Genomic DNA, 27,845 nt, shown 5'->3' on the forward strand with positions numbered 1-27,845 from the left:
TACTGATTTGGAGTGGAGTTGGGATGGGGGTGCTGTGAACAATTGTACACGACACTTTTCTGCTTTTGATTTGTAAAACACTTTGGAAACCTCATAAAATTCCAATAAAATACATTGAAGTTTGTAACTGTAACACAATGTGAAAATGTTCAAGGGATTGAAATGGTGTTCTCAGTCACTGGAAGAGAACGTTTTATTTCTCTTTCAGTATTTCTTAAAAAATAAAGGTGAATGGAAACAATACATTCATCTGACTTTCTCACATCAGTGAATAAGGTGTTATTAACTACCCAGCCAAATGTGACTGATTAAAACAACCACAGAGCGTATACAGTGAGGTTTCACAATCATAAAAACATGAGCTGTTCTCTATGATTTCTTAGTAAATAAGACCTATTTAATTATAGTAAGATCTAAAAGTCAATATCTATCCATTGACTTTTTACTTATAAGACGATATTGGCACTCAGTGTTTTATGCCAATTTTATTAAACCTATCTAAATACACCAATCATTTTCAAAGAAAGAGGGACTCTACTCCTGCTCTTTTAGATAAAAATGCTTTTGTTTTAATATTTTATTAATTGAGCCAAAAAAAATCACAAATTGGATACATTTCCTTTAAAAAGCCAAATGTGCATAACCATAATGAAGTTTTGTATACATTGATTTACACATAAATTTCTTCCAAAAACTGTTTATTTAACATGCTTAGTTTATTACTGAACAGTTATTTAAAAGGTCATCACAATATAATGTTTTGAGTTTTAGTTTAAAAAAAAAAAGATATATTTTTTGGCTTGTGAGTGATTTTCAGTTGACTTTCTTTTCCCCACATGACAAAAACTTTGGACATCACAGATGTACAATGTGAAGCATCTTAACAAGGTTTTATCGGGACTAAAAGTTTGATAATATTTGAATCAATGCTTGGTCACTAGAGGAAAAAAAATCGGTAATTGTTCTAGAATACTGTTACATGCTGGTACAGAGAAAAATACAGCAATAAAACTGAAATGATTCTATAGTGGAGATCACTAAAGATGTCGAAAAGCTGCCCAGGGAATGCAGTTATTGGTTGTATTAGCAAAACCAAGTCAACAGTTTGTGACTATGATAAAATTGTCCCAAGAACTCCAATGTTCTCAGGACTTGTTATACATTTCAGATGAGCTGAATCTAAAATGATTTCACGGATCAGAATAGAAAACTGCATTCTTACATCATGGACACATCATCCTATAGTCTGGCGCGAAGACGGACCACCTGCAAGTAGTTTAAAAGCAGGAGTCTATGATGGTATGAGGATGCATTGATTAGTGCATAGAGAATAAGTAAGAAGGCAGCTCACTAAGCTGCACATCTGTGAACACTGAACAATATAGACAGAATTTGTTGGAACATATGTCACCATCTTTTCCACGTGAGGCCATGCTTATTTAATCAACATAATGCCAAACCACATTCTGCACAAATTACCACAGCAGGAACACATAGTGGAAGAGATCACATGCTAGGTATCAGAAAGTCATTACTGCTGTAGCAGCAGAGGTTTTGTTATCCTACAGAGTATTTCTTATTGAAATAAAAAAAATTACCAAAGACAGTTTAACAATAATCAGCTTAATGTTTGGAAATTAGGGGACTTTTTTTTGTTAATCCACAAATATGACTTTAAGCTAAGAAAATGTAGTACTTAAAAATGTCAGCAGGTACAAATAAATTACAAAATTAGCTTACATGGAAAGTTCCACGTTGAAAACCATTTATGACCAAATACATCCCAGAACAGAACCAACCTTCTTTATCAGCTTGTTGAGCCTTTTTAGGTCTCTGGCTCTGATGCTACTGACCCCCTACAGATGACGGCAGAAGAGATATCACACTTGACAGACTTGTAGAAGACATACATCATCTTGCTCCAAACCTTGAAGGACCTAAGCTTCTTTAAGAAGTACAGTCTGCTCTGATCTTTCTCGTGGACATCTTTACTGTTGAGTCTCCAGTCCAGTCTCTTGTCCAGATGAATACCAAGGTATTTATTTTTCTACATCACCTCCACTGACCTAACCCTGTTTCTCCTGAAATATACAATAATCTTCTTTGTTTTGTTTACAGTCCAGATGAGAGGATTGTTTCCACACTATGCCACAAAGCGGTCCACCAAGTCTCTGCACTCAGCTTCTTGACGCAGAGACCCAAGGCTCAGGTACATATCACAATTCTGGCTAGGGGTTGAACACACCATCATGTGAAACAAGTGGGTGGTAGCATACAAGTTTCTATTTTTTTGTATGGACAGAGAAACGTGTTAGTTTATGTGAAGATGGACACAGCTATACAGAATAGTAGAAGAACCTGTAGAAGGATGCATCTCCATAACATAATGTTGCCACTGTGTGAATATATAGGAATCTGCTATTCTTTCAGATGTTTTTTGTTCTGTTGTAAATGACCGTAACATTTTCCTTTATTGATCCACAACATAAAATCCTAGTAAAATATAATAAGAAGTTTGCAGGTTGCACTTCATTAAATGTGAAAAGGACCACATGCTGGCTCAATGGGGATATGAATACTTTTGCAAGTCACAGTGGCCGTGCTTGTTACATAAACCAAATGTTCTTGTTTCAAAATTAAGAATCAAAGGAGGGGGAAAGAGAAACCAAGATGAATCTCTGTGGAAAAAAGTACAAAAAAGCTTTAACGGCAAAGGTTAAGAGACTGACGCACAGAGCAGGATGAGGGTTTGGAGGGTGTTGGCGAGAGATAGAGTGACGTAATGGGTGACAGAAGAGAAGGATTAGCTGAACGACAGAGATGAAGGGATGCTCTTTTGTGTCGTTCTTCCTCACCCTCACGCCGTCCATCATTCACTTGGAGCATCAGCGGCAGAGCGCGTGGCAAACGCAGCGTGCCAGCTGTGCGCAAGTGCATGCTTGTGCAATCAATTTGTTTGCATACATTTCAAAGTCTGTTTATGCACATGTGTGCATTGTAGGTATTAATATTCCTTCTGTCATTCTGTCAGCATTAATACGCACCATGTGTCTTTGTAAAAGTGCTCATGTATGTATAAAGTGTGTGTTTTCAGAGTCTACTCCTAGTTGCCCATCTGGTGCTGCTATGCTGAGCCGCTCAGCCAGCTCTCTAATAGCTCCAATAAGCCTGTGGTTTGCTGCTTTGTACACACATACGTACACAGTTATGTACACATTGGCACACAAATGTGCTCACACACATGCTTGACACAAACCTTTACACACATTCTCATCGAGCTGTTATTCTTCTTCCAAGAGAAAGAGGCCGAAAAATGACCATTTATTTACTTTGAGCTTTGGGGCTACAGCACCACAGCCTGCCTGTTCCATAAAAAATAAGACAGAAGGAGTAAGGATGAAAAAGAGCAGGGAGTAGGAAGGCAAAGGTAGGTGATAAACAGAGGAAGCCAAGAGGACGAGCCTGAAACAGGCAACAAGCTGGCACTGTGAAACGGGTGTGAAGTAGCAGCGCTGTAGTTTGGTCCAGATCAGAGTTCAGTTTTGCTACAGTCTCACTTGGGCCTCTGTTTCTGGAGTTGGACCAAGCAGAGAAACAAATGCAGGCAGGGGAGAGATGGAATTCACCTCAAGCTCCTGAAAACACATAATTCAAATGCTTCACACACATTATCTATCAGCTGATTTTCGTCCATGTTTAGCTGTGTCTGATAAGACAAATTTAGGCTCACCTTAAGAATTTCAAGTATTTTGAAGCATATTTATGTTTGTCTAGGTCTGCTGGAGCGATCATGCTGCCCTGCACAGCCTGCTCCTGGCCCAGCTGTCGGGGCTTCATTCAGTAGTGGAGTGTCTTTCCAGCTTGCGGGACCGCAGCAGGTCCAGATCCAACAAACTGAGAACTTATTTACATTCTGGGGGAAAAATACGCCTTTTCAAATGTGCCTAACAAGTGCTTTCTAGCCAGAGAAATATTCCTACACTTGTAAACAGGACAAATTGTCAACTTTACTTTGACGTGATTTCTCTGGATGTGGTGGATTATGCTCGGATTCAAAGCTGGGTTGTTCCAGTTTATCCAACAAAACAGGTCTCTCTTCAACAAGATGTTTATTTGAACCCTACTGGGAAAAACCAGGTGTTGCCAGTGTACACAGGGACTAATGTGGTTTAGGGAGTTTGCTTCAGCGTACAGACTACAGGTGCTTTTAGGAGTGTACAGCAGCACACAGGCGATAAGGTGCTGAGATGGGAGGTGAGCATGTGTCCTGAAATGCAACATGCTGTGGGTCAGCAGAAGGATACAATCGGCCAGATTGAGTGACGAACTGACGGACGGGGCCAAGGTTGCCACAGTTACCTGCTTTCTTCTACTTCTGCCTCTCCTGCTCTTTTTCATCCCTCTCAATCCCTAACCCTGCCTTCTGTTAATCTGTTCCAGAGCATTGTGATCGCATGGAAAAAAAACATAGCAAGTGCACATATTTCCCCCTTAGCCAAGAGCGAAAAAAACATACACGGGGGCGGAGAGGGGTGAGGCACGGGGGTCTGGGTGTGTGATGGGAGAGAGAGAAAGAGAGAGAGAGAGAGAAAAAAAAAATAAAAGCGAAATAAACTGTTTATTCAAAGGCAGCGCTGAGCCCTTTTGTTGTGGTGGGGACCTGTCTTTTATTAGCAGCCTGAAAAGCCTTCAAAGGCTGGAAAGACAGAGGACATGCCAACAGACGAGTATATACAAGACAGAGGAGAGGAGGAGGAGGAGGGTTGAGGCTGGGGGGCAGAGTAAAGGGGACGGTGAAAGGGACACAGTGAAAAGGTTTAGAGAAAGGCAAAACGAATGGGGTCTGGGGACATGAATGGGCAGAAATGCCTTGTAGAGGAGTTGATGGAGGGCTGAGAACTTAAATTTTGTGCCATTGGCAGTAAGGACATGAAGTAAAGACATGAGCAGGAGAAAAAAGGGTCTCTAAGGCGACTCCAGATGGAACGTAATGTGGCGAAACTGCTAAGGCCTCCTCTCATATCTTTGCAGGTCTTGTGGAGTTTTACAGAACCTTGTTACTGAGAAAATATGTTTGTTTTTTTATCAAATATTAATATTTGAAGGGATGTTCAGACAAAACGGCTTTTAGCTGTAAATATACAGGTGAAATGGGTTTTCAGTCTGGTTGGTGTGGATGCTTATTGCCATAAACATACATTCTTAAGGGACAAAGAAATGTGTTTGGTGATAGCGTGGAGAGGAAAAGGAGACATCTCCTCATTGCATAACTTTCTTTCTCTTATCTCTCTAAGAGCAAACTGTTAATCTATGCTCCCACCTCTTCCACTCTCTACTTCTTTCTTTTCATCCCTCACTTTGACAGAATCAAGTCTGCAGGGATGCAGCCTTTCTGCGGTTTGGCCCCTACAGTCCAACGCCGATGCCTGTTGTGCACATATATATGCAGATGACATGAGCAATGGTGCTTGTGTGTATAGGGGCATGCAGAATCCAATCTATTTTAGAGCTTGTGCAGAGTGACTGCTCTTGAAGCTGAATCAAAGTGTTCTGCTTTCAATAAAAGTCACAATCAGCAAAGTGGCAGCAAGCAATGACATCACTGCAGCTGGGTCCCCAGCTGGAGCACAGAGAGGACTTTAGCAAGTGTATGTGTGTCTATGTGAATATAGGGACATGTGTGTTAACAGCATTTGCACAGCTTATTTGTGATATGCATATTTCACAAAAGCCGTAAACTCTGCAGCAGAGCAAAATGCTAGCAGGTTCAGAGCAATGTGGAGCCTTACCTCGCAGAGTTTGTGAATATACTGTATATATATGTGGGTGTGTGTGAGTGTGTAGGTATATGGTAGCTGAGAGCATAAGTGAGATTTCCAACCTCAGTCATCCCCATGAGTTTCAGTGCACATTCTGTGCCGTGTTTCTATTGGAGCAGACAGTAGTGCGGTGAGAAAAACAACAGGAATTTCATCTGTCATTGATTAAGCCCATTAACGGTGGTGTCTGATGTCTTTTACACTCATTCCATGCACACCGACATGCAGCTGCACTCACAAATGCAGACAGTTAGACACACACACACACCCGCCTTGACTCCCCCCGCACGGCATTGCTACCAAGACTACCATACAGTAAAAGACACAACATGGAATATCATCAAGATCCACACCATTAACAGGAGTGGGTGTGTATGTGTGTGTTTATGTTGGGTGTGAATGGATTTTCACACGCTAAGTCATGCAAGCCGGAAAATACTGATCATAAACTTCTAACCAGCATAAAACACCAACAACCCCACAAAGAGCACTCCATCACACATTGAAAACACACACTGATGCCCAGTTCAATAGAAAAGGCAAGCAAATAACTTGATCGTGAAGCAAGGACGTGTAGGCAGGTACATAATATACAGAATAAAAGCCCATGAGAAGTAGTTACTGTGCAACCACACACTAAACAAGTGTCTTATGCTGTCACTCTGGCATTTACCACAGCACCACTGTCATTTTATAAGCCAGTCTCACTACTTTGGACATGAGAGCTTTGTAATTTTTAGCTGATTGGTTAAAATATAGCTTGTATAACGTGACAGTTATTGGTTGAAAAACAGAGCTGTCGTTCTGTTTCTGTTTCTCTTTCACTGCTCAGCTGAGATGGTGAACGACTTCATCGTCTCTTCTTGAACACAGAAACCTTTTTTTGTACACATTGAGAACCAGATAGGAAAAACATGTAAAACTAATACGGTTAGAGAACTGCCAGAGGAAGAACTCATCTGCAAAACATAGAGAAACCACAGGACAGATTGATCTAATTCAAAAAGCCCTCGCAAATGGAGATTTGCACTTCAAATAGTTATTTTGAGAAAACTGTATGATCTCTGGATAGACAATGCCGTGCACATGGAAGCAGTATTTTGTAAGTACACAAAAGTTTCATTAGTAGTACTTTCTGTACCTTGAATTTGAACAGAAATATAGTTTTAAGTACCCCTAGAAAATATTGTTCTGAAATAAGTTCAAATCAGAAAATACCAGAAACGGCATAATTGGGTTTTCATATGTAACTAATAGGCAATTTTATGTCACTGATTATCACGTAGCTGCCCCTCTAGCATATCAACTTAAACCCTTTCTTAATGTGGTTACATGTCTTTATATGAATAAAGATGGGGTTTAGGTTGCAGTTTTGCATTGCAAATGCAAAACTGATAAGGTTCAGTTTAATAGCTAGAATTTGTAGGAATGTTTGTTGTCTTCAGTGCTTTCGTGTGGATGGTTCTAGTGAAGACGCCTTGTTTACAAGGTTCTTTTTATCAATGAGAAATTGATTGTTTTTAAAATCTTCAGACTGGAAAAGACGAGAGTGTCTACACATACTCATACATCATTATACATGATGAAGAATGATTAAGATTAAACACTGCCCTCACATATCAAGTCTAAAGTGTACATAATCATAGAAAATGTTGGGAGTACAGCACACTGGTTTTTCTGTACAGCTGATTACCTGGTCAGACAGACAACTCTTCAGTCTCACAAACCGGTGTCTGTTTTACAGGTAGGCATTGTAGTGTATTCTGGAGTTTCTGACGTAGTAAATCAGGCTTCCTTGCGAATTCAACGAACATGATCTTGGACAGTAGTGGCAGTGGTGGAAGTTCACCCTGTAGTGGGTGTCAATTCGCATCCCCGCCTCGTCTGTCTTAGTTGTTGCATCCTTGGCCAAGACACTTCACCCTGGCTGGCCTGGACTTGATAAAGCGCTATTCTAGTCCTGCCTGGTTTGCCCTTTCAAAAGTTGTTGAATCAAATGCATGCATTCTGTGACGATAAGTAATCTCAGGTGTTAGAACAACAAGTCTGTAGTCAGGACAGATGGTACAAGGCAGGTTAGATTTCATACCACTGGAACCTTCTCCAGTGGAACAGAACAAGGTTGAAGGGAGACGGAAGGAAGAAAGTGGAGATAATGGTTGTGTCCAACAGTGGATCATCACCAAGATACATAACTAAGATGAAAATAAGAAACCTGAGATGTTACAGGGACCCTTTAGATTAAGGGAGTGTGGAAGGCTTGTGTGGCTAGGTGAGGAACGGAGGATGCAGATCTTGCACCTAAAATGAACCTACTGAAGAATGTGTTCAGTACATTGGCTCTGTCTGGACCTCCATCTATCTGAATGTCCATTCACTTGAACCCTGTGAAATATTTTACCCTTGACCACAAGAGTCTAAAATTGTTTTGCTGAAGCTCTCTTTTGAGTTTTCTTATCTTGAGTTTGTTATTTTTGCACGCTCCTCATTAATTCCCTGTCTTCCTCCCTGATTGCTTGTTTTACTTGTTCACAAGTTCTTTCATTTTACTAATGATCCAAAGTTTGTATTGGGTGAAGTAAATGTTCTGGTGAGGATTGGGCTGGCCACACAAAAGTTTAAATAGCTTGTCACATACTCAGCTATTGGCCTGATGTTATCTTCACGTGCTTTGCAAGTACTCTCCAGTCTGTTGCCGCAAACCATCCTTGGAAAGCTTAGATTCTTTAAGCATCACTGCCTGTGTCTCACTGTTCTTTTGGTCACAGTTAGTCGCAGACGAAAGGTTTACACACAGAACAGCGAGACAGCAACATGAGCTTCTCTGCCAAGAATAGGTTGGGCATAAGGCCTGGATTGATCCCTAACATTTGTATAAAACAAATACAATGTTTAATTTTCTCTGATGGAGCAGTTGAAAAACTGTTAAAATGCTAGAAGTGGAAAAACATATAGTTGTAGTTAAAAACTTTAGATATAACCACAAATGCATTGGGTTGTTGTGTCTGTTGCTTAGCAACAGATAAGTCTGTTACACCACATGCAGAGTGGGTACCAGCAAGCAATGGTGGAGTTATTTATTAGGTTGTGGGGACGAAACCAAAAAAGGTTAACTGTTCAACATCTGGGCTGCAAAGACAATATTGCCCAGTAGCATGTTCTGATTACACAATCAGTGGTTGACAAGAATGCAATTCATCACTTGCACTTTTACTACTCTTCTTGAAATCTTTGTCTGCGCTTACTGTCCGAACGATGGGCAAAAATAGTTGAGTTGAATATATCGTTTGCAGACCCATATTAGTAAAATATGCAACAATACATTCCTAATCCTGTGACTGGATCTCGTCAGAGCCCCAAGCTCATTAATATTTTTTATTTCCCATTGTCACTTTTTTATCCAATAGGAGGATTTGGTTATCATTTAAAATAGTTTTTTCGTAATAAGTCATTTGTCACCAACCAAACTAAATGTAGAAATTGATCCAAAGAGAATAATTTAAATAAGTGGTTCTCTGGAAGCTGTCAAGATGTGATTCATTCAATGTTTTGACTACTTAAGCAATGCGGAGCTATGACTCCGGTGACTTGATTTAAGAGATATAGCTTTACAAATCAATTCATCACAAATCATTTGAACAACACTCAACCTTTCAGTTAAAATCAAGGAGAACAATTATGAACAGGGCGGTCAATTACAAAGTAAGCATTTTACAGCTCTTTTTGATAGTTTGAACAAAAGAAAAGAATATAATAGATCTAAATGAAAAGCTTACAGCAGACCAGGAGACTGAGCCAACAGCAGGGACCCATGGGATCTAAGCAGTGATGAGGGATGGCAACCAGAAACCCAGAGAGTCATGTGGGTGTGCACAGCAACCCTCAGATACACAGCCATACAAATACACAAGCTGGAAGGGTTGAAGCACACAAACCAAGGCCTCACAAGTACCTGCACTTGTCTGAAATTAGAGCGGACACCTGAAAAATGTCTTCGTTTCAGTACATATTGAGTGTATGCTCCTGCTAGTTATCATTAATCTTTTCTTATCTGTATGTCTCCTCTAATCTTTCTCTTTGGATTTCTTTCTACATCTGTGCCCCTCTTCCTTGGCCCTCACGTTTTATGTCTCAATCACAACAGACATTGCCACAACCTGCTGCTATCCAGAGGTCCACTGCTCGGACCAATTTACTAGTCTCACTCCAGAGTCCTGTCATGTGCCATAATTTAGCTCTCTCCAGAATGAGTTGCTTCCCATCTCACTGTCACATCCAATTTTTCACTATCATTCAACTCATTCAGGTCATTTGTCAGAAAAAAACCCCATTTCTGGCTAAGTGCGCAGAGGTGTCATCAGAATCTTCTTTTAGTCTTCATTGTTTCATGACCCCAAGCACATCAAATTTAACTCTAAATGACAGAAGGGGAAAGGCAGGTGGGATTACACAGGTTGAACTTAGAGAGAGCAGGAGAAGCCAAAAAAGTTAGTATTGGTGAGAGGAAAGATTGAAAAAGAAAAGAGGAAGAATGAGCAAAAAAAAAAAAAGAAACAAAAGGCAAAGTGGGAGAGAAAAGAAGAGGCCAAAATCATCTGTACAGCTTTTTTTTCTGTTGCTCCAATAGGACAAAAGGTTACAGCAGACGGGGTAGGTGTCAGGTGATGTGTGACAAGTCCTAATTAAAGATGACATAATGGTGGGGGCCCAGATGGGGTCCAAACTGGGGCTTGACTTAGAGCGAGGGTGGGGGCAGGCCATGGCAACGAAGTCGAGATGGGCCACGCTAGGCTGGGCTGGGCTGCGACTGGGCAGCAGGGGGCTACCCTGCAGGCTCCTCCATATGGAACGTGTTAGCCTAGCAATTGCTAATGAAATGCAGGCTGACGTCAGGCAGGCTCCCACCCATTGTTTTGCTGCTTAATTTGTTGTAATATTTGTCTTATAAATAAGGATGTTGCCAGAACAGACAGAATAAGGAGTTGTGAATGTACAAGGGCGGGCAATAGGAGAAGAAGCCTTAAGTTAAGGCCATTCCAATCACTGTGTAAGTCACACACAGCTAGGCGTTTGAGCATAATTGCCAACACGAGAAAAGCAAGAGGCCTAATAACTAAGTTGTTGTAAGTAGCATTTACGATATACTGTACCTTTCTGTTGAATGTTTTTAGGATGAAGAAACAATTCTGTTTCTGCAACTCCATTAAAAAATAATGCCCGCAGCTGCTTGCTTGTTCATTGTATTGTTATTTATGCCTCTCCAATAGCTATTTATTTGCAGTACCTCTTGCTCATTTACTTCTTTCCCAACAGAGAAATCTACCAAAAATAGCCAAAGAGCTGCACTTTTAAGAATGCTTTGGCTATTCCAAAGAGCTTTTCAGTAATTGATCACCACCTGGAAGTCTGGCAGAAGTTATTTAGCTCCAAAGAAGGGGAAATGAAGTGAAACAAGGTAGGTGTAAAAGTAAAATAACAAGAGGAAAACAAAATAGATGAACAAATCTGGACTGAAGAACTGGGAAAGAAGATGAATAAAGAAAGGAGAAGAGCTATGGAAAAGTCCAAGCAGTGCTCCTCTCTTTCGTTTTTCTCTCTTTTTCACTGACATGTCAATTCTGTGGTGCTTTATTGGCATGAGTAATGATGGGAGGTGTTGCCAGGGTAATTACATAGCACATTAAAGGGTTTCATAAACATTACAGTTCCTCCTCTGCTCGGTGGCAAGGCTAAAGGGGCAGGAAGAGGGAAAAAAAAGTGAATGAGAGAACCGGACACAGCGAGAGGGCGCAGAAGCAACACCAAGTGGAGCAGAAAGGAAGATGGAAGAGGAGAGGGCAGTCGGTAGGGAGAAGGAGGAGGAGGAGGAGGAGGAGGTGAAAAGGCAGGAGTGTGGAAGAGATGAACAGAGGGGATGACAGTAGTGAAAGCTACCATGTGCATGGATTCCATTGCGGAGCACTTGAACATGAAACAAGAAGAAAAAAAAACAAACATGCCAGACCAGCGTCCAACACAAACCACAGCTGCAATTCACATCACAGTGCATTGAACGTGACAGGATAACAGTCTCACATACACACAAAACACAAAGCCTAACTGGGTAGACACCCCTGTTGACAAAACCTCTGCATATACCCAGGCAGCAACCATTCACGCTGGAGCCACAAATCCCACACTCAGCTGTACACAGTCTGTCACTGAGGGTCATGACACACACTCTCAACCAAACACACACAACCACAAGGACCATAATTAAACAAACATCCATCCACTTGCTGAACATTGCATATTTATGTACAACCTCATTGGTCAAAAGCAATTAACTTATACACACTCTCAGAGCTCCACAAATGTTTCCCACCAATCAGTGTCAAGCAGCATGCAGCGTCACGCCTGCTTTTAATCTACATCATGCAGGTTTAGCTGTGTTTACGCCATAGTGTTGTTGCATCTGTCTTCAGTTTTGTACAGCTAAATGTCAAATATATTACTCAGACTGTCCCTGTTGTTTATGAAATTCATGTCTGTGTCTGCTTTAACTCTGCAGGGATGTTCTTGAATAGTTGGCTCTGGCCACAAGGTCCTGTCATGAGTTCTTGAAGAGAATAATTTATGAACCAGGTGCACAAAGATGGTGCCTTCCAAGGTTGATGTCTTTATGATTTTAGCATACCGCTTCATCGATGCAAAATGTCCAAGCTTCCAACAAACAAGTCCTGCCAGATGGCCCAGAGGCAGGGATGAGACAGTGTTGCCGCTGGATTTTATGTATTATTGGATGTTTTCTGCGCATTGGTTTATATGAAAGGAGCAGATGTTTGGTATTATTGAGCATTTTATTAGACCTCACCCACAACAGTGACAATAAGCGTCTTAAATCACAAAATAAATAAGTTTTGAAATGTTTGCTGCTAAAAAGGAAGGTGTTGATTGAGGGGATCAACTGTGTAGGCATTATCTCCTCCAAATGACCAAAGTTTGGCACAAGTGAGATTGCTTGAATAATTACCCTGACTTGTTTCCAAAGCTGCATCAAATCCTCTAACCTAAAAGTGTCAAAGTAAAGTTATTCCAGTGCTTTAGTTGGGCTATGTATAGAGACAACAGCTGCAACGGATTCCAGGATGAAGCCGAGCAAACGTTCATATTCGCTGGATTAATCTTGCAAAGGGAGAGAGAAGGGAGCAGGCTGTGCACCACCAACATCGCCGCTAATAAAAACAATATTTTGCTTTTCTATTCATCTCAGCCGAGGCTCACTGTTGCTCTCTGCTAATTAATTCCTGGTCTCACTTGACTGCAGCTGTTGATTCTCTCATCTTGCAGACGCGAACAAGTGGCAAACAGGTTCTTATTTCAAAGCCAAGCACACTGTACACATTCCTTAACTTTGCATGGGGCCCCTCTGTCATCAAAGGGCCTTTATTAAGTGTCTCATACATTTACACATTGGGGAACAGTTTAAACTTGGCCCATGATTAACGGAGTGTGGATATCTATTCCAGATACCAATGTTAGGCTGACATCTCAACATCTGATGAGAAGTTTAGGGCCCATGTCTGCAGGTATTAATCAAAGCCACAAGATTCACTCTCTCTCCACAGATCTTGCATAATCACAGGCCAACCCTCCCATCCGAGCATATACGGCTCACGCCTCATACACAAACCTAATTGGACACAATCAACTGCACTCGACATATCTGAAAGCTCCAAATCTGAACAGTGTGTTATCGGGATGATGGATTGCATTCAGACTGTTTAAAGTTTTCAGCATTTCAAACACAGAGTTAACAGCAGGGGTGTATTGTTATCTGTTGGCCAGCTTGTGTACAAAAAAAACCCAAGCCAAGCCGTTTCTACACTTGACATCTTACGCACACCTCCACACTTCCATGCACAACTGCATTAATGAATCAACAACTGGCCCGCAGTTCAGAACACTCCGGGCTCTGCATTAGGTTGTACTCCAGTCACCCAGAACAGAGAGTCACGCATGGTGACCTTTGGGTCAGGCCATGATGCCCTCATTTAATGAGAGTGCTGTTTGGGGATTTGTTGAGCTCTAATAGAGAAAGAGTGCGCACACGCAGTGCACCCTGGGTCTTTGTCTGGGTGCTGACGATATTGACAAGAACTGATCGATGTTAATTGCTAAACAGAATGGTAATATTGACCCAGCTCCCAGGATGAAGAAGGCTGCAGGCTGAGTCAAACAGAAAGAAGTATGAAGAAAGAGAAAAAGAGAACCCTGCCTAGACCTACGAGAGATGCTAACTGCTACAGACACACACGGGTCTCTTTCACTTTAAGGAGTCTAGCAAGAAACACAAAGGCACAATGTCTGTCACTACCGAGACAGATCTACACACTAGGGGCGTATGCTAAATAATCTACAGTATCCTGTAACTTTATGTGAGTTCACAAGGTAAGGCAATTTATGAATCAATTGTGTGGCAAAGTTAGGGTACCTGAAAGAAAGGCCTTGTTGGGAGAAATGGAAAGGGGGAGATCAGTGAATGCAAGGAGGTTTGTGCCTGGTATGTGTGGGTGTGTGCCTTATTGCTGAGGATCAATAGGGAAGAGCTGCAGAGCAAAAGACATGAGCAATCGATATGCTCAATCCGAACGGGTGTGTGTGTGGGAGGGGCAGATCTGGAAAGAAAGCCAGATTAACAAGACAAAAGAGCAGACAGAAAATAAGTGAAAGAAAGGGAGATGTGTTGGCAAAAACAGAGAGAACAAGAGGCATTGATAGTTTTATATAGGTTAGACACAAATCTGCCTTTAAAAAGGAAAGCATCTAGAACTACCTCAATGTAATTAGGTGATGTTCATTTCGCTCACTCTGTATTTTGTACCTTTCTAGTATGTCATGTGGCTTCTGCTATAGTCTACACCGGCAGCAGGTTATATAGAGGTTTGTTGATTCAGGGGTAAAAATCTGTCAAATTTTATAAAAGTAATTTGGGATTAAAAAACACTGATTGGCCGCCTTATTGGGAACTAGTTATGCTCGTTAACATAACTAGCAAATTAGCCAATCACATGGCAGCAACTTAATGCATTTAAATATCTACAAGTGGTGAAGATACTTTTTTGAAGTTCAAACTGATGTTGCATGGTTATTCGTGCCAGAATTCGGTTTACAGGAAGTTTCACACAACCGTTTCTTGGGCTAACATAGAATAAGCCCAAGAAAGAAGGATAGAAAATATTCAATAAGCAGCAGCTGTGGGGACAACACCGTCTGGTCTGATGATTTCACCTGTGGCATTCAGATGGCAAGTTGAGAGGTTGATGTAAACACGATGAATAGCATGTATCCTTCCTTTTATTAACATTTCAGTCTGGGGGTGGTGTAATGGTGCAATGGCAATTTTCTTGGGAGAGCCTTAGCACCAACTTAACACCACAACCTACCTCAGTGCTGCTGCTGACTGTGTCAACTGCTTTGTGACTACTAGTAGCGAGTTTCAACAGCATAATGTACCATGTCACAAGATTCAAACCCTTTCAGACTGGCGTATGAACATCGTGAGTTCTCAGTACTCCAATGGCCTCCACAATCGCCAAAAATCAATCCAAAAGGCCACCTTTGGGATGTGGTGGAACAGAAGATCTGCATTATGCATGGACACCCTGTAAAATCAGTATCAAATCTCATTCTGCAATGAGGGGGGATGGGGAGTTGTCCAGTCCAACACTAGCAAGGTGTATGTTCTAAGATGTCTAGTGATGCATAGAAAGTAGAAAATGGGGTGTAACTACAAAGTAATGGGGAGGGGGGAGAAGTATCATATATTTTCCAGGCACATAGAGCGATATTATAGCACAATCAAGTAACTATGCTACCTTCAGTTGTTATTAAAATATGCTGTAGATAAAATCATGACTTAAAAGGAATGCTCCTCCATTATGATGTTTACTGATGTGCAATTCAACTACGGTAGGTGTTTGGCAATTGCTGCTGCCACTAGTCTAATGGAGCTGAGTTGGAAAGGTGGAGACTGCTGCTCCAGGGAGAAACTTTGTGGAAAAAGGCGGCGCTTTGTGAGAGCAAGCATTTAGCCACCCCCCGAATGGCTGCCACGGGGCAGTCAAGGTTTCTTCAACTATGTGAGAAAGAGTCGATGTAACATACAAAGTGGCAATGTGTGGGTATTAATAGGTGGGGGTGTGCGTGTGTAAATGTTCATCATCACTAAACACAGTTTGTTAGAAATGATAAACAATCCACATATTTTTAGCAGTTTTGTAACTAAAGACTCTCCAGTGAATATTGGTCAAACCAATGCCATAAGCCAATGTGATGAACCTTTTCGTCTTAAGAATACCAGACAGGCCCATACCTCATCACCAGACTGCGGTACAAAATGCTCTCCACAACATTTACACTCATGTCCCTTTGCAGCATTGTGGTGAGCAGACAGAGAGAAAACAGCACTCGGACACAGGTGCAACGATGAAGAGAGCCAATAGTAGGCTATGAAAGAAGGCCAATGCCTTGTCTATAGTGCATGACTGGAAAGGCTTTCAACCACAGCACCCCTACCCTGCTCAACTTTGTTCAGTTCCCGAAGTCTCTCTCTCTCTCTTTCTCTGCGTGCGTGTGTGTTATGGTTGTACGATTTGACTGAAAATACATTGTTGAAAAGCCTTCACTTGGTACTGATACAGCTGTCGCTAATACAGGGGGACAACATCCTCCCACCTCTATCATTCACGCTCACTCACAACTGAAATACATAGGGAAATAATAGAGAGCAAAAGTGTGTGTGGGTGTGTGTGTGCGTGTGTGAATGAAAGGTATGGCAGGAGTGCTGTGTTGGCTTGGCTGACCGTCTGCGGTTGTGTGGCGGTGAGAGGGAGTTTTGGGAGCGCAGAGCGGGCGTTGCTGCCGAAATCCCTGAGAAATGTTCGTTTTGGATCGGTGTCCGTGCTTACATACCGCCCTCCCGACTGTCTTTCATTCTCCTTTTCATTTTATCCTCTTAAGGTTTAACTTAAAAGTTATGAAACGGGGAGTCAAAATACATCACTTGAAGGGTGGGTGTGTGTGGGGGGTGGGGAGGTGGGGTGGGTGTGTGTGTGTGAGAGAGAGAAAGAGAAAGAAAGAGAGGAGAGAAAGGGGGGCGCACTGCCTCTGCACTTTCCATTTTCAGTCCTGATTCCGGGTGCGAGGGCGAGGTTATCTTTAGAGATAACCAAGAACTTCGCTACGTTTCATTGCAAATGTTCACCTGACTGAACATCTTTTTTTTTTTTTTTTCAGGAAACATTTCCATAGCTTCTCTGTGGCTGAATTCACTCCAGAACCTATTTATGCCGAAACACAATTTGATAGTTTTTTTTCTTGTTTGTTTGTTTGTTTTGTTTTCTCTGGGATGTGAATTACTCTAGAGCCATGACATCATCCTCATTGTTTCCAGCGCATTTTGCTTGTTTGAGAAATTACCTCGAGCACACAAACACAGAAGTAAAGCAAAATCTTAAAGTTAGTTTGCATCGAAATGGTGAATCTGTCTCTCCTTTATTCGCAGATGCGTTTCGTGCTGAGGCCAACTCTTCTTAAAACTGATATTTTTGCATTGGAAGTTTGGTCAGCATCGCATAGCGACCAACTAATCCCATTTTGATCCAATAAGTGTGCGCTTGTGTGCATGTGAGTGAGAGAGAAGGAGAGATAGAGAGGGAGAAGGAGGGAGGAGAGGCGGGAAGGAGGGAGGATTGATCAGCGTCTGTTAAAATCTTGTTCTGGTTTTTCTTGGAGTGAGGTCTGTGCCTGCCGACGCGCCTCTCCTGTGCAGCCCCCCTTCAAGAAGAGCTATTTTAAAAAAAACAAAAAAAAAACAGACAGGGAGAGAAAGGCAAGAAACCTTTTTATTTTTGAAAAGAAGAAGGATCTGCATAATACCAGTGAAGTGGATAAAAGCGCACGGCTGGATTCTTTTTGCGTTCTCTCGCGTTTTTCCCCTCTGGTGTCTGAATGAAACAGGGAGGCAGAGACATGGGAGAGCAGCGGAGTGTAAGGTTTTGCTCTGTTCTGGGGGTGTCGGTCTGTCAGCATGACTGAGTAAACACCTTCTGCCTTTAACTTTTATTCTTCACAAGCTGGTGAGTTTCACTCCACCGCTTCTTTTTGCAGCCCAGAGTTCCCATTTCTCTTGGAACGCTGCAGAGACTTTGGTGTTTCACCCCCCAACACACTGTCAGTGAAACTGCCCTAAACTTTTCTGCGTTTTTTTTTTTAAATAAATAAATAAATAAGAAGATCGTATTGCATTCCCCCCCCCCTCCAAACATTTTGAAGGTGATGTCATCGTGCTGTGTTTTGGCAGGTATTGTGTTGAGAGGGCGCAGAGGGGACTGCTGCAGCCAAGTGGTAACCAGCGGTTGAGTAGAGCCGCGGGGGTGGGGGGGGGGAGAGTCCGGAAAAATCAGGTGCAAAGTGCGGCATGTCATTTCCTCGCCGTGTCGCGGGTGGCTGACTCTGCCACCCAGTCGCAGCTGCTCCCATCATCTCCAGCCACCTCCTTCCTCCATCATCTTTCTTTCCCTTCTATTACCCCCCTAATTCAGGACTGCCCATATTCTTCCATCTGAGCTGGATCGCTCCGGGACCTTATCAACGTCTTCCTGGAACACCGTTAGCGGGTGTCACCTGAGCTCCAGACCCGCTGCGTGGAGGCGCAGAGATGACCGAGTTCGCATTGCATTACCCTGCGCCCGCAGAGCCCCATCATCCAGGTCGCAGTTTGCTCCAGCCGCCAGCCCAGGAAACCCGCCTGCAAGAGCTCCAGAACCCGCACAGCTTGGATTAAACCTGCCTCTACTCCCGTCTGTGGATCTCAGCGAGTTCGGTTTTTTCACTTTTTTTTTATTGCTTTTTTTTTTTTTCCTGCAGCGCCGAAAACTTTTACGCACTGGATTACGCATCTGTTCCTGGGGGTCAGCTAGGTCGATCGGTGCAGGCAATTTGTAACACGTGAACGCGCTTTCACCTGTTCCGCTTTCTGTCGGGAACGCGCAGCCCATTTGCTGCCCCCGCCCATCTGTCCCACCACCGGTCAGGACGGCTGTTAAAGGTTGCCCGGCGGTCATCACTCACGCCGTCTCGTCTGTGCCATCCACACCGGGAGGACCGGAGCACGCCGCTGCCGCCGATGCCAACAGGAGTGACAACTGACTCTTTGACTCTGGACAGCATCCATCAGGTTCACAGTGTGAAGGGAGAATCTCCGGACTGTCGGACTGGCTCAGACCGAGCGAGGAGACCGTCTCTGGGCCAAGTTCCATAGTGGAGGGGGGAAGCAATGTGGTCCCTTCTTTCCACGTTGACCGTCTTGTAAGTCACTTTTCATCTAATTTCTTTGCTCGGATTCTATTGCTCTGGATAAAGGTCTTAGGAGGGTCAGGGCAACAGATGAAGATGAGGGTTGTAATGTCTAAGGGTTACATTACTCCACAGAAGACATAGGAGTGCAAGGGTCTGTTTTGATTGGCTGACAGTTCAGGGACCATTGGGTCAGAGTCAGGGCCTTGTTGCTCATAAAACCTGCCATAAACATCTTCATCACCATCTGCCCTCACTTTGGGGATGGCCAGGCTCAAAATGGATCAATTTTCCTTTTTATTCAACAAGTGTGTTTTCCCCCGGTTTGGAATATTTTAAAAGTTACATAAAAAAAAACACAGGTTTTATCTGTAGGACAGCTAAATTATAGAGCCAAGAGCAAATATATGGAAGGAGGATGCAGAACCAGGGAGGGTGTGGAGGGGTGCACATTTGAGATGTTCCTACTCAAAAGTCAGGGGGTTTATTTTTCTTCCTTTGTGTCGGCTGTTCGTCTCCCAGATGGCAGTCATCTTTAGATACTTTTCATTCCTTACACAACCTGGACAGGGTGTGTGCTGCCGTTTGTGTCTCCGTGCCTTCCTCTCACCTAAGTGGCTACATCTGTCTTCTTTTCTTGCCCATACAATTTATTTTTTTCCCCCCACTGATACCTTCTAAGATTAAAAGAAGTATAAATTAATAACTGATGAATGACGATGCCCCTGGCGGCATCCAAAGAGACACTCTCTGTGTTTAGTCTGCTGCTCTCCCAATCATCTTTTTTATTAATTTCCATCTCACTTACCGGTATTACCACAGCCACTTTTCATCCTCCAGACGCTGTTTAATCCTCTTGATCACAGCTTTTCAGTTTGGTCTAAACAACCTGTTAATTTCTGTGACTTGCTCAAACTTCTGCTGCGTCATCAGCCTCGAATGCTACTCATATCCCCACAGGTCTAAGCAAAACTCTAAAACGGGGTCTGCTTGCAGCACATTTGAAACTTTTGAACTTTGCCAAAGCCCACTGCTCCAACTTTGGCGTACCACGTAAACCACTGCTACACACGGCTGAAACCGCCACTCTGTGCCGAGTCCCACAGGTCAACCACTCTTCTCCACGCTAGTGCCCAGTCTACAGCGCTGAGGCCTACTCTCCTAACCGCAGCCTCCATATGGTTGATCTGCTGGGATGTAGGTTTATGATGTCAGATGGCTGCTTGTTTTGGCAGTGGGCCCGGGCACATTGGGCTTTCCCTCTTTCTCCCCTACCTCTTTCTGTCCTTATTCCTCTTGAATTTTTTTACTCTGCACTCTCTTATTTTCTCATTTTTCTCATCCCTCCCCCCACTGCCGGCTGATCCCATCTCTCTCTTTCCTCTCTCCTTCTCCTTCTCTCTGTAGCTGGCATAATATGGAGTGTCTGTGGTTTTTGTGGGAGCGGGGGAATCCAGTGCAGAGGCACTTTTCCTACAGCGTCCTCGGCAGTGGTGCAGCCGTGGTGTTTTAACAGCTGAGAGTCCTCACAATGCACAGGCGCTCTGGTTTTTTCGGCTGCACAGGCAAAAAGTGAGGGCCAATGCTCCGCTGCATTTCCCAGGATGTCTGCATCTATTAGGACAACTCTGGAGCGAGCCAACAACACCGGCTATGGAGTCTTATGAGACAGAAGAGAGAAAAATAGAGGGAAACAAGATGGCTATGATGGTATATTTGTACGAGGCAGGACACAGAGACATGTTACGCAACACTAAGCACATGTTAAACCCCTTCCACTTCCACTATTTGCCCCTTTGTCTTCTTGTCTCGCTTTGCACTTTGCGGTTTCACCTCTGTCATTAATTTGCTTGGTTTTCTCCCTTTTGCTTTCAGATGTGTAACCTCAGTGTTTTTTGACCCCATCTCCCCTGCCTCACCTTAGTACATCTGCCTGTTCTTTCAGATGTTATCTCCACTCTCCCATCAGCCCTCTTCAGCTTCATCTCTCCTCTATTTACTCTCACATTATCTTCCACAGCCCTTCTCTCAGCCTGGGCCGCTGCGTACCTCTCGGCCTACCTTTCCTCTTCATTTTGCTATCTGCCTCTCTCAGCATGTCTTTGCTTAGGCCCAGCTGTCAGCTGTCTGCCCCTCCTGTATACACATATTCACCCTGCACACATCTGCACATCTTTGTGCGTACCCATGACAGTGTGGAGGAGTCACCCTTGCTAACCCTAAACATAAAGAAAGATTGGAGGCAGGGGGGGTTGATAGGAGAAAGGTAGAGCGGAGAGAAATGACGGGGAGGGAGAGATAAACTCGGCGAGCAACAGGGAGGACTGCGAGCCAGAGAGAAAGAGAGAGAAGAAGCATGCAGAGAGATAGCAAAAGATGAGGTGGGGAAAGACAAAATTCATAGAATTGCTTTTCAGCCCACACACTTGGTTTTGAACTCCATCAAGTGTTCAGCCACTAATTCAGAGCTGCTCAAGGACTGCCAAAGGAGATTTTGCAACACAATCACTCCCTTACAAAAGCTGTAAATAACATGCGATACATTCAAGGTCAAGGTCTACATGTCAATTAGGCAAGAAAGTGAGAAGAATTTTAATTATAAGCATAACCAGCTGTTTCTCCTGTAATAATTAAAAAACTTTAACTAGTCGGACAACTAATAGGCTTCAGGTAGACAAAACAAAAGATTTTGTACCATGCCACCATAAATCATTTTTCCACGTCTTAGCTCTTGTTCGCACATATTTCAAGCATCTCCAAATGTAACCACAATCCACCGCTCTCGAAAGCCACATCACAGCTGAATGAACACCTGTAGTCCAGCACAGCTGTCTACATACACAAGCGGCCAAATGAGCCAACCCGTTTCCTTAGTTGTCCGAACCAAAAACGTGTTCTACTCGTCTTGGTATGTTTGCCATGTCGTTGTTGGTCCAGTCGGGTCATTTGCAGGCCAGATTTTTGGAAGGGCAAAAGTCACAGATGGGTCAGAAAGTGGGGCTCGGACAGGAGGCTGGTAGCGTTACCGTAAACACTGCTCTGGGTGTTGTCTGTCTTTCGATTCCTGGACATCTGCCGGTCCGTATGTCAAGTCGCTGTGCCAGTCTCACGCCCAGGAGTGTGAGTAATCACCCGAGAAGGAAATGAGATGTTGAACAGAGAGAACAGAGGAAGAAAGAAATGGAAATGATGGTGTAATGGCCTAATCTTCCAAAATTTTATATTTCTTAACTCACTGTCTCTACTTTTTCCAGATGTATCCAGATGTTACTGGTGATGTGCAATCCATTGCAGGTGAGAGACAGCATGCATCACAAAGGAGCGATTGTGTAGTGTGAAAGACGTTTTGTATATTGATTTTATGCATAGTTCTTCAAACACCTTCACAATTCTCTGCCAAACTGTGGATGTGCTTGTGGGTGTTCCAGCAGGTACTTGGCGTAGATGGAGTCAACTTCAGTGTGCATGTGGAGAACCAGACGCAGGTGCGAGACACCATGAGTCGGAGACATCACAGAGTCTACCAGCTCTACAGCCGTACGAGCGGCAAGCATGTCCAGGTGTTGGGACGCAGGATCAGTGCCAAGGGAGAAGATGGAGACAAATATGGTAAGACACAAACACAAACGTACAGTGAAAAGCAGAGTAGTAGCACTTAACTACTAAATGTGCTCATGTCCTATTTGCACATGCAGACTGCCTTGCAAAGTATTCACACCTTTTGAAGATTTTGCTATGTTGAAACCTAATTTTTTATTATTTCTTTTACATATTTTTACTGACAGAACAACACCAAGTAAAAATCAGTTTTGATGTAAAAACAAGTGGACTTGCAGTTTCCTTTCCTTTCCTCATCCTGAGGTCCGTAGTAGAACAATGAACAAACAGCATCATGAAGACTAAGCAGCATTGCAGGCTACAGATAATTTTAAAGCAGAGTTATGAATACAAAACAATATCATCACATTTAAGCGACTCACAGAACACTGTTGAGTCCATCATTCAAAACCAGAAGCTAAACACAAGACAACCTTGCAACAAAAAACTTGTTGGAGGCTGTAAGAGACTTGAGATAGATAGGGGTTGAGATTGAACCTCCCACGATAGCCAGAGCTGGTTCAGATCAAAGCATAACCATATCTCAGATTAGCCCAGACATACCAAAGGCTTGGAAATTGCTGAAGAAAATATTCATTTAACCTATACAATCTATCTTGCAAAATTATCACTCTTCAGATGTGCAAGCTGGCAGAGACATTCCCCAAAAGACTTGATATTAAATAAAAGGTGATTTTACAAAGTACCTACTCAAGAAAGAGGCTGAATACACATGCATGCCACACTATTATTTTGATTTATATTACCAAATTTTAATTTTCCTTATACTTTCCAAAGATGCACTACTTTGTGTTAGTCTGCCACATAAAATCCCATAAAAATACATTGAGGGTTTTGTTTGTAATGTGACAAATTGTGAAAAAGTTCAAGGGCTGTGCATACTTTAGTGAGTCACTGTAAGAAGAACAAAGGCTTAAAAGTTGACCAGACCCATGCATCATTGGAGATGCACATAAAAGCACACATGCAGGCCTTCCGTGGCTTTGACAAAGGGGCAGTGAAGCTTGTCTTGGGAGCACAAAGACCACATTGACTGGCTGCAGACTCAGTGATTCACAAGAGAGAAGACACAGAGAGAAAAGGTGTCACGAAAGAAAAAAAGTGTGAGATAAAGGAGGAAGCCTAGCATCGATGCTCAGATAGAGCATCGGACCGAGTGTTAGAAAACTCATCTCTTTCATTGATCCAACCATTGATTTTTCATCCTTCCTGTTGTCTCCTCTGGATTTTAAACAGCAGGCTTCCTTTCCCTCCCTCCATCTATCGTCTGACACTTTCTCTGTCCATCCCCCAACATCCTTCATCCCTCCTGCTAGATGTGTAATGATGGCTAAACCATTCTTAAACAGCACAGAATCAATTAAGCCTTTCCATAAAGCTTCGTAATTCTGTATGTTGGCACATCCTTTCTATTAATTTTGGGTCAAATATCTGTCCGTTTAGCCCCAGGTACAACACATTCAGAGATGCACCTGTTTTTATATGAACATTTAAAATATGACATGACTAAAAACCAACCAACAATTAGACCAGTAATTTCTGCTTCCGAACTACAGGCACAGAGAATAAATCTGAAAAAAAGTGTATGACAGTACAAAGATGAAGAGTAAGAGCAGAAGGGAGATGAGAAGACAGTTGGGGGAAGAGACATGGAGGGGGCAAGAGGGAGGGAGGTATTGATTTCTGCTGACCCCTTTGTTGACTAAGGTCATGTAGGAACCATTTTAGGATTTATTTTTAAACAGGCACAAACACTCTCTAAAGGTGTGTAGTTAGTGAAGCAGCAGCCTGCTGCCTGGAAGGTTGAACCCACGTTGTGCACCTGCACACAAAAACACAAAGGGCACAGGAGCACACGCACACGCCTTAAAACAACAGGATCACAGGCACTCAGACTGAGTGTTCTCCGGCTCCCCTTGGCTGCCTTTTTTCTCGGCTGTTATCTTTTTATTTTTCTCAAGGCTCATGTGCAGTCAGAGTTCTCACATCCATATGTGTGATCAACCTGCTCTAATAGCTATCTGTCCTGCCAGAGACATTCACATCTGCTTGAGATGTATTGTACAGGTAATAGGAGCTATGAATCTCCATACTGTGACCCAGAGAAAATGCTTTGACTGGTTTAAATTTAATGTTAGCTGATTAAAACTCATCTTTTTTCCAGGCTATTGACACCATGTGAGATGTTGAACGTATTATTTATTTTGTCATCTTTTTTTTATTCTTAATTATTTTACTCACATGGCTGCTTTATGTATTTTTGATTGTTTGTATTTTATTCTGTTTTTGTTTTTCTGTGCAGCACTTCGGTACACTGAGGTTTTCAAGGTGCTTTATGAATAAAATTGGATTGGATCATTTGACTGTCTTTACAAAAAGACAAAATTTATTATATTTCAGTGAGATTTTATGTGATAGACCAGTGCAATTTGTAAATAAAAGCATACAGGATTTTCAAAAGTTTTGCAAATTAAGATTTATAAAAGGGACATGCGTATTCAACCCAGTTTAATCCTCTAAATAAAATCTGGTGTAAGTGTTGAACTTCAGAAGTCACCTAAACCATTTACAGAGTTCACCTGAATGTATGTTAAAATCACAGTCCAGATAATGAGAGCATTAATCAGAAAAGCCCATGAGGTCCGTAGTGACTCTTGAGAATCTGCAGAGATCCACTGCTCAGGTGAGAAAATCTGTTGTTAGGACAACTATTAGTTGTGAACTCCACCAATCTGGTCCTTATGGATGAGTGGCAAGAAGAAAGCCATTGTTGAAAGGCCATTAGAAGCCCTAATGATTGTTTTTCATCTTAAGAGGAAACAGCAAACACACCAAAGGGGGTACTCTGGCCAGATGAACCCATAATAAAGACTTGACCTATGTGGAAAACCTCATCTGTGGCGGAGAATTAACAATGCATGTCACCTTTAACACACCATTCCAGTCTGCGGTTGTAATGAGACAAATGTTCCAGTTATATAGAGAGACTGAAGACTCTGTTTTAGGGTGTGAACCTTTTTTACTTTGGATGTCAGTTAAGTTCAGATTTTTGCTATTGTAATAGATCACAGGAAGCCCTGAACAAAAGGAGATCAAAAGGTTTTGGGTTTATCATATCTGTCAGATTAAATGAACAAACATTGGAAATCTATAGCCTATTAACAAAGAGGTTCATGCAGAATTTTTCCACACACATTCATCTCTAATGTCTGTCTGTTTCTCTGTCTGTCCCTTAATAAGCCCAGCTTGTAGTGGAGGCAGACACCTTTGGTAGCCAGGTGAGAATCCGAGGCAAAGAAACCAACTTCTACCTTTGCATGAATCGACGCGGGAAGCTGGTGGGAAAGGTGAGGAGTTGTCTTATTCAAATGTGTTAATAAAACAATGTCTCCAAACTTCCTCACAGGTCTCACTTTATGCCATTGTGTATATACCTGTGGTTTTTCTGCTCTTTCTCAGAAGGCCAGTAACCGAAGCGCTGACTGCGTCTTTGTGGAAATGGTCCTGGAAAACCATTACACAGCTCTGATGTCTGCGCGCTACACGGGCTGGTATGTTGGCTTCACAAAAAGGGGGCGTCCTCGCCGGGGACCCCACACGCTCCCCAACCAGCAGGACGTACACTTTATGAAACGCTTTCCGCCAGGGGAACAGCCTGACCTCACCACACCCTTCCGTTTTACTACCATCAGCAAGCGGGTCAAAAGGGTCCGCACCACTGGGACACGCTAGTAGTGGCTAACGCTAGCACCCACAGTTTTGAGGAGCACAAGCCTCACCCTGAGCCTCCAAATGGCTAACCCAGTCATCTCTTCTGTTGCACTCGACTGATCGTCTATCCCTTTGATGGGACAAATATTGACCAGAAACCCAATGAATCATTAATGGGGTTCAGCTTTAAGAATCCTAAATCAACACTCATAGCACCTGGTTAGTCACAATTTTGCTAACCTTTTGTTTCCTTGGACCAACTGGACTGTATCTCCAGTAACGCTGGAAACTCAGAAAGAGTGACAGAGAGCCTTAAGGTCAGTTGAAGTCCAAGGCACAACAAAGGCCTTGAATCCAGAACCACATAAACCACATCCCAACCCTAATCCTGTCTGGAGTCCACGTGGACTATGTCAAGTGTGGGATTGTAACTGGACCATACAGAGAAAGTATAGCTGGGGAAAGACTAGCTGAACAAGACAATGAGTGCTTAGCCTATAACAAAGGGAAAATTGGGACATGAAAATGTTCTAAAGGATACAGAGATAGTGATCCGCACAGATCCAGAGGACATTTAATGAACTGTTGACATGTGACGCACTTATCTGTCTCACTACTAAACTGGTGGGAACCTGTGGGACTGTTGGGCAAAAGGCAGGAAATAAAGGATGAATGAAGAAATATTAGAGTGAATGACACTGAATATATGCATGTTCTTGAGAGGCTGACAAGGAAATGTGTATTGCATGAGTGCTTGGAGATAAAAAATCACAAGAGGTTCTGGAAATGGACCGTGCTGTCCCAGGACATCTCGATGCAGGGACCGAAGCTTTAAGAACTGGAATGTACTTAATAAACCAAGCTGCACCAAATTCTGCCAACAACTCACTGCAAACCAAACCAACTGCAACCAAAGACAACTGGAGACTTTCTTTATGATTCCTCCTCTTTCTTTGCTTCCCCCGAGGACACTACATCCACAGCTTTAAGGTGCAGAAGGTGATGAGTGCTTGGCTAAGCCCAGTGGGGAGTGTGCCTTCTCTAATAGCATCGCTATAGAAACGACCCAGGGGATGATGCTCCTGTGAGATACCGTGGATACAGAGTGCTGCTACCAGGACATTCAGTGGGATATCCAAAGTCTCATGCATACACACAAGGGAAGAAAAATTAAAGGGAACAATTTATTGAAAGTATAAATATATATATTATATATTAAAGAAAGACAGAAACGTAAATAAGCAATCTTACTATGATGGTTACTATAATTATTACGATAAAATTATTTCATTTATTTATTTCAGCTCTGTGTGCAGCAGTCTTTCTTGACTCAGTAAACCTTTCAGAAACATTTCAAAA

At 42.6% G+C, this 27,845-nt stretch overlaps 1 protein-coding gene across 5 annotated transcripts; it reads left to right on the plus strand.

Moving 5' to 3' along the window:
- Nucleotides 1-1,690: 1,690 nt before the first annotated feature.
- fgf18a (fibroblast growth factor 18a) lies at nt 1,691-27,845 on the plus strand. Of its 5 annotated transcripts, none has more exons than XM_032554674.1 (6): nt 1,691-2,035; nt 2,119-2,209; nt 22,412-22,451; nt 22,586-22,766; nt 26,016-26,122; nt 26,235-27,845. In XM_032554674.1, the coding sequence occupies exons 3-6, from the start codon at nt 22,422-22,424 to the stop codon at nt 26,505-26,507; spliced, it is 591 nt and encodes a 196-aa protein (XP_032410565.1). In that variant the 5' UTR covers nt 1,691-2,035; nt 2,119-2,209; nt 22,412-22,421; the 3' UTR covers nt 26,508-27,845. The 5 variants fall into 5 exon arrangements, with proteins under 5 accessions (XP_032410565.1, XP_032410566.1, XP_032410563.1 ...); XM_032554675.1 differs by having other exon boundaries at nt 1,868-2,035; nt 22,589-22,766; XM_032554672.1 differs by lacking the exons at nt 1,691-2,035; nt 2,119-2,209 and adding an exon at nt 17,570-19,169 and having other exon boundaries at nt 26,238-27,845.

The sequence above is a fragment of the Xiphophorus hellerii genome, chromosome 23, assembly GCF_003331165.1.
Source record: "Xiphophorus hellerii strain 12219 chromosome 23, Xiphophorus_hellerii-4.1, whole genome shotgun sequence".
Classification (NCBI taxonomy): domain Eukaryota; kingdom Metazoa; phylum Chordata; class Actinopteri; order Cyprinodontiformes; family Poeciliidae; genus Xiphophorus; species Xiphophorus hellerii.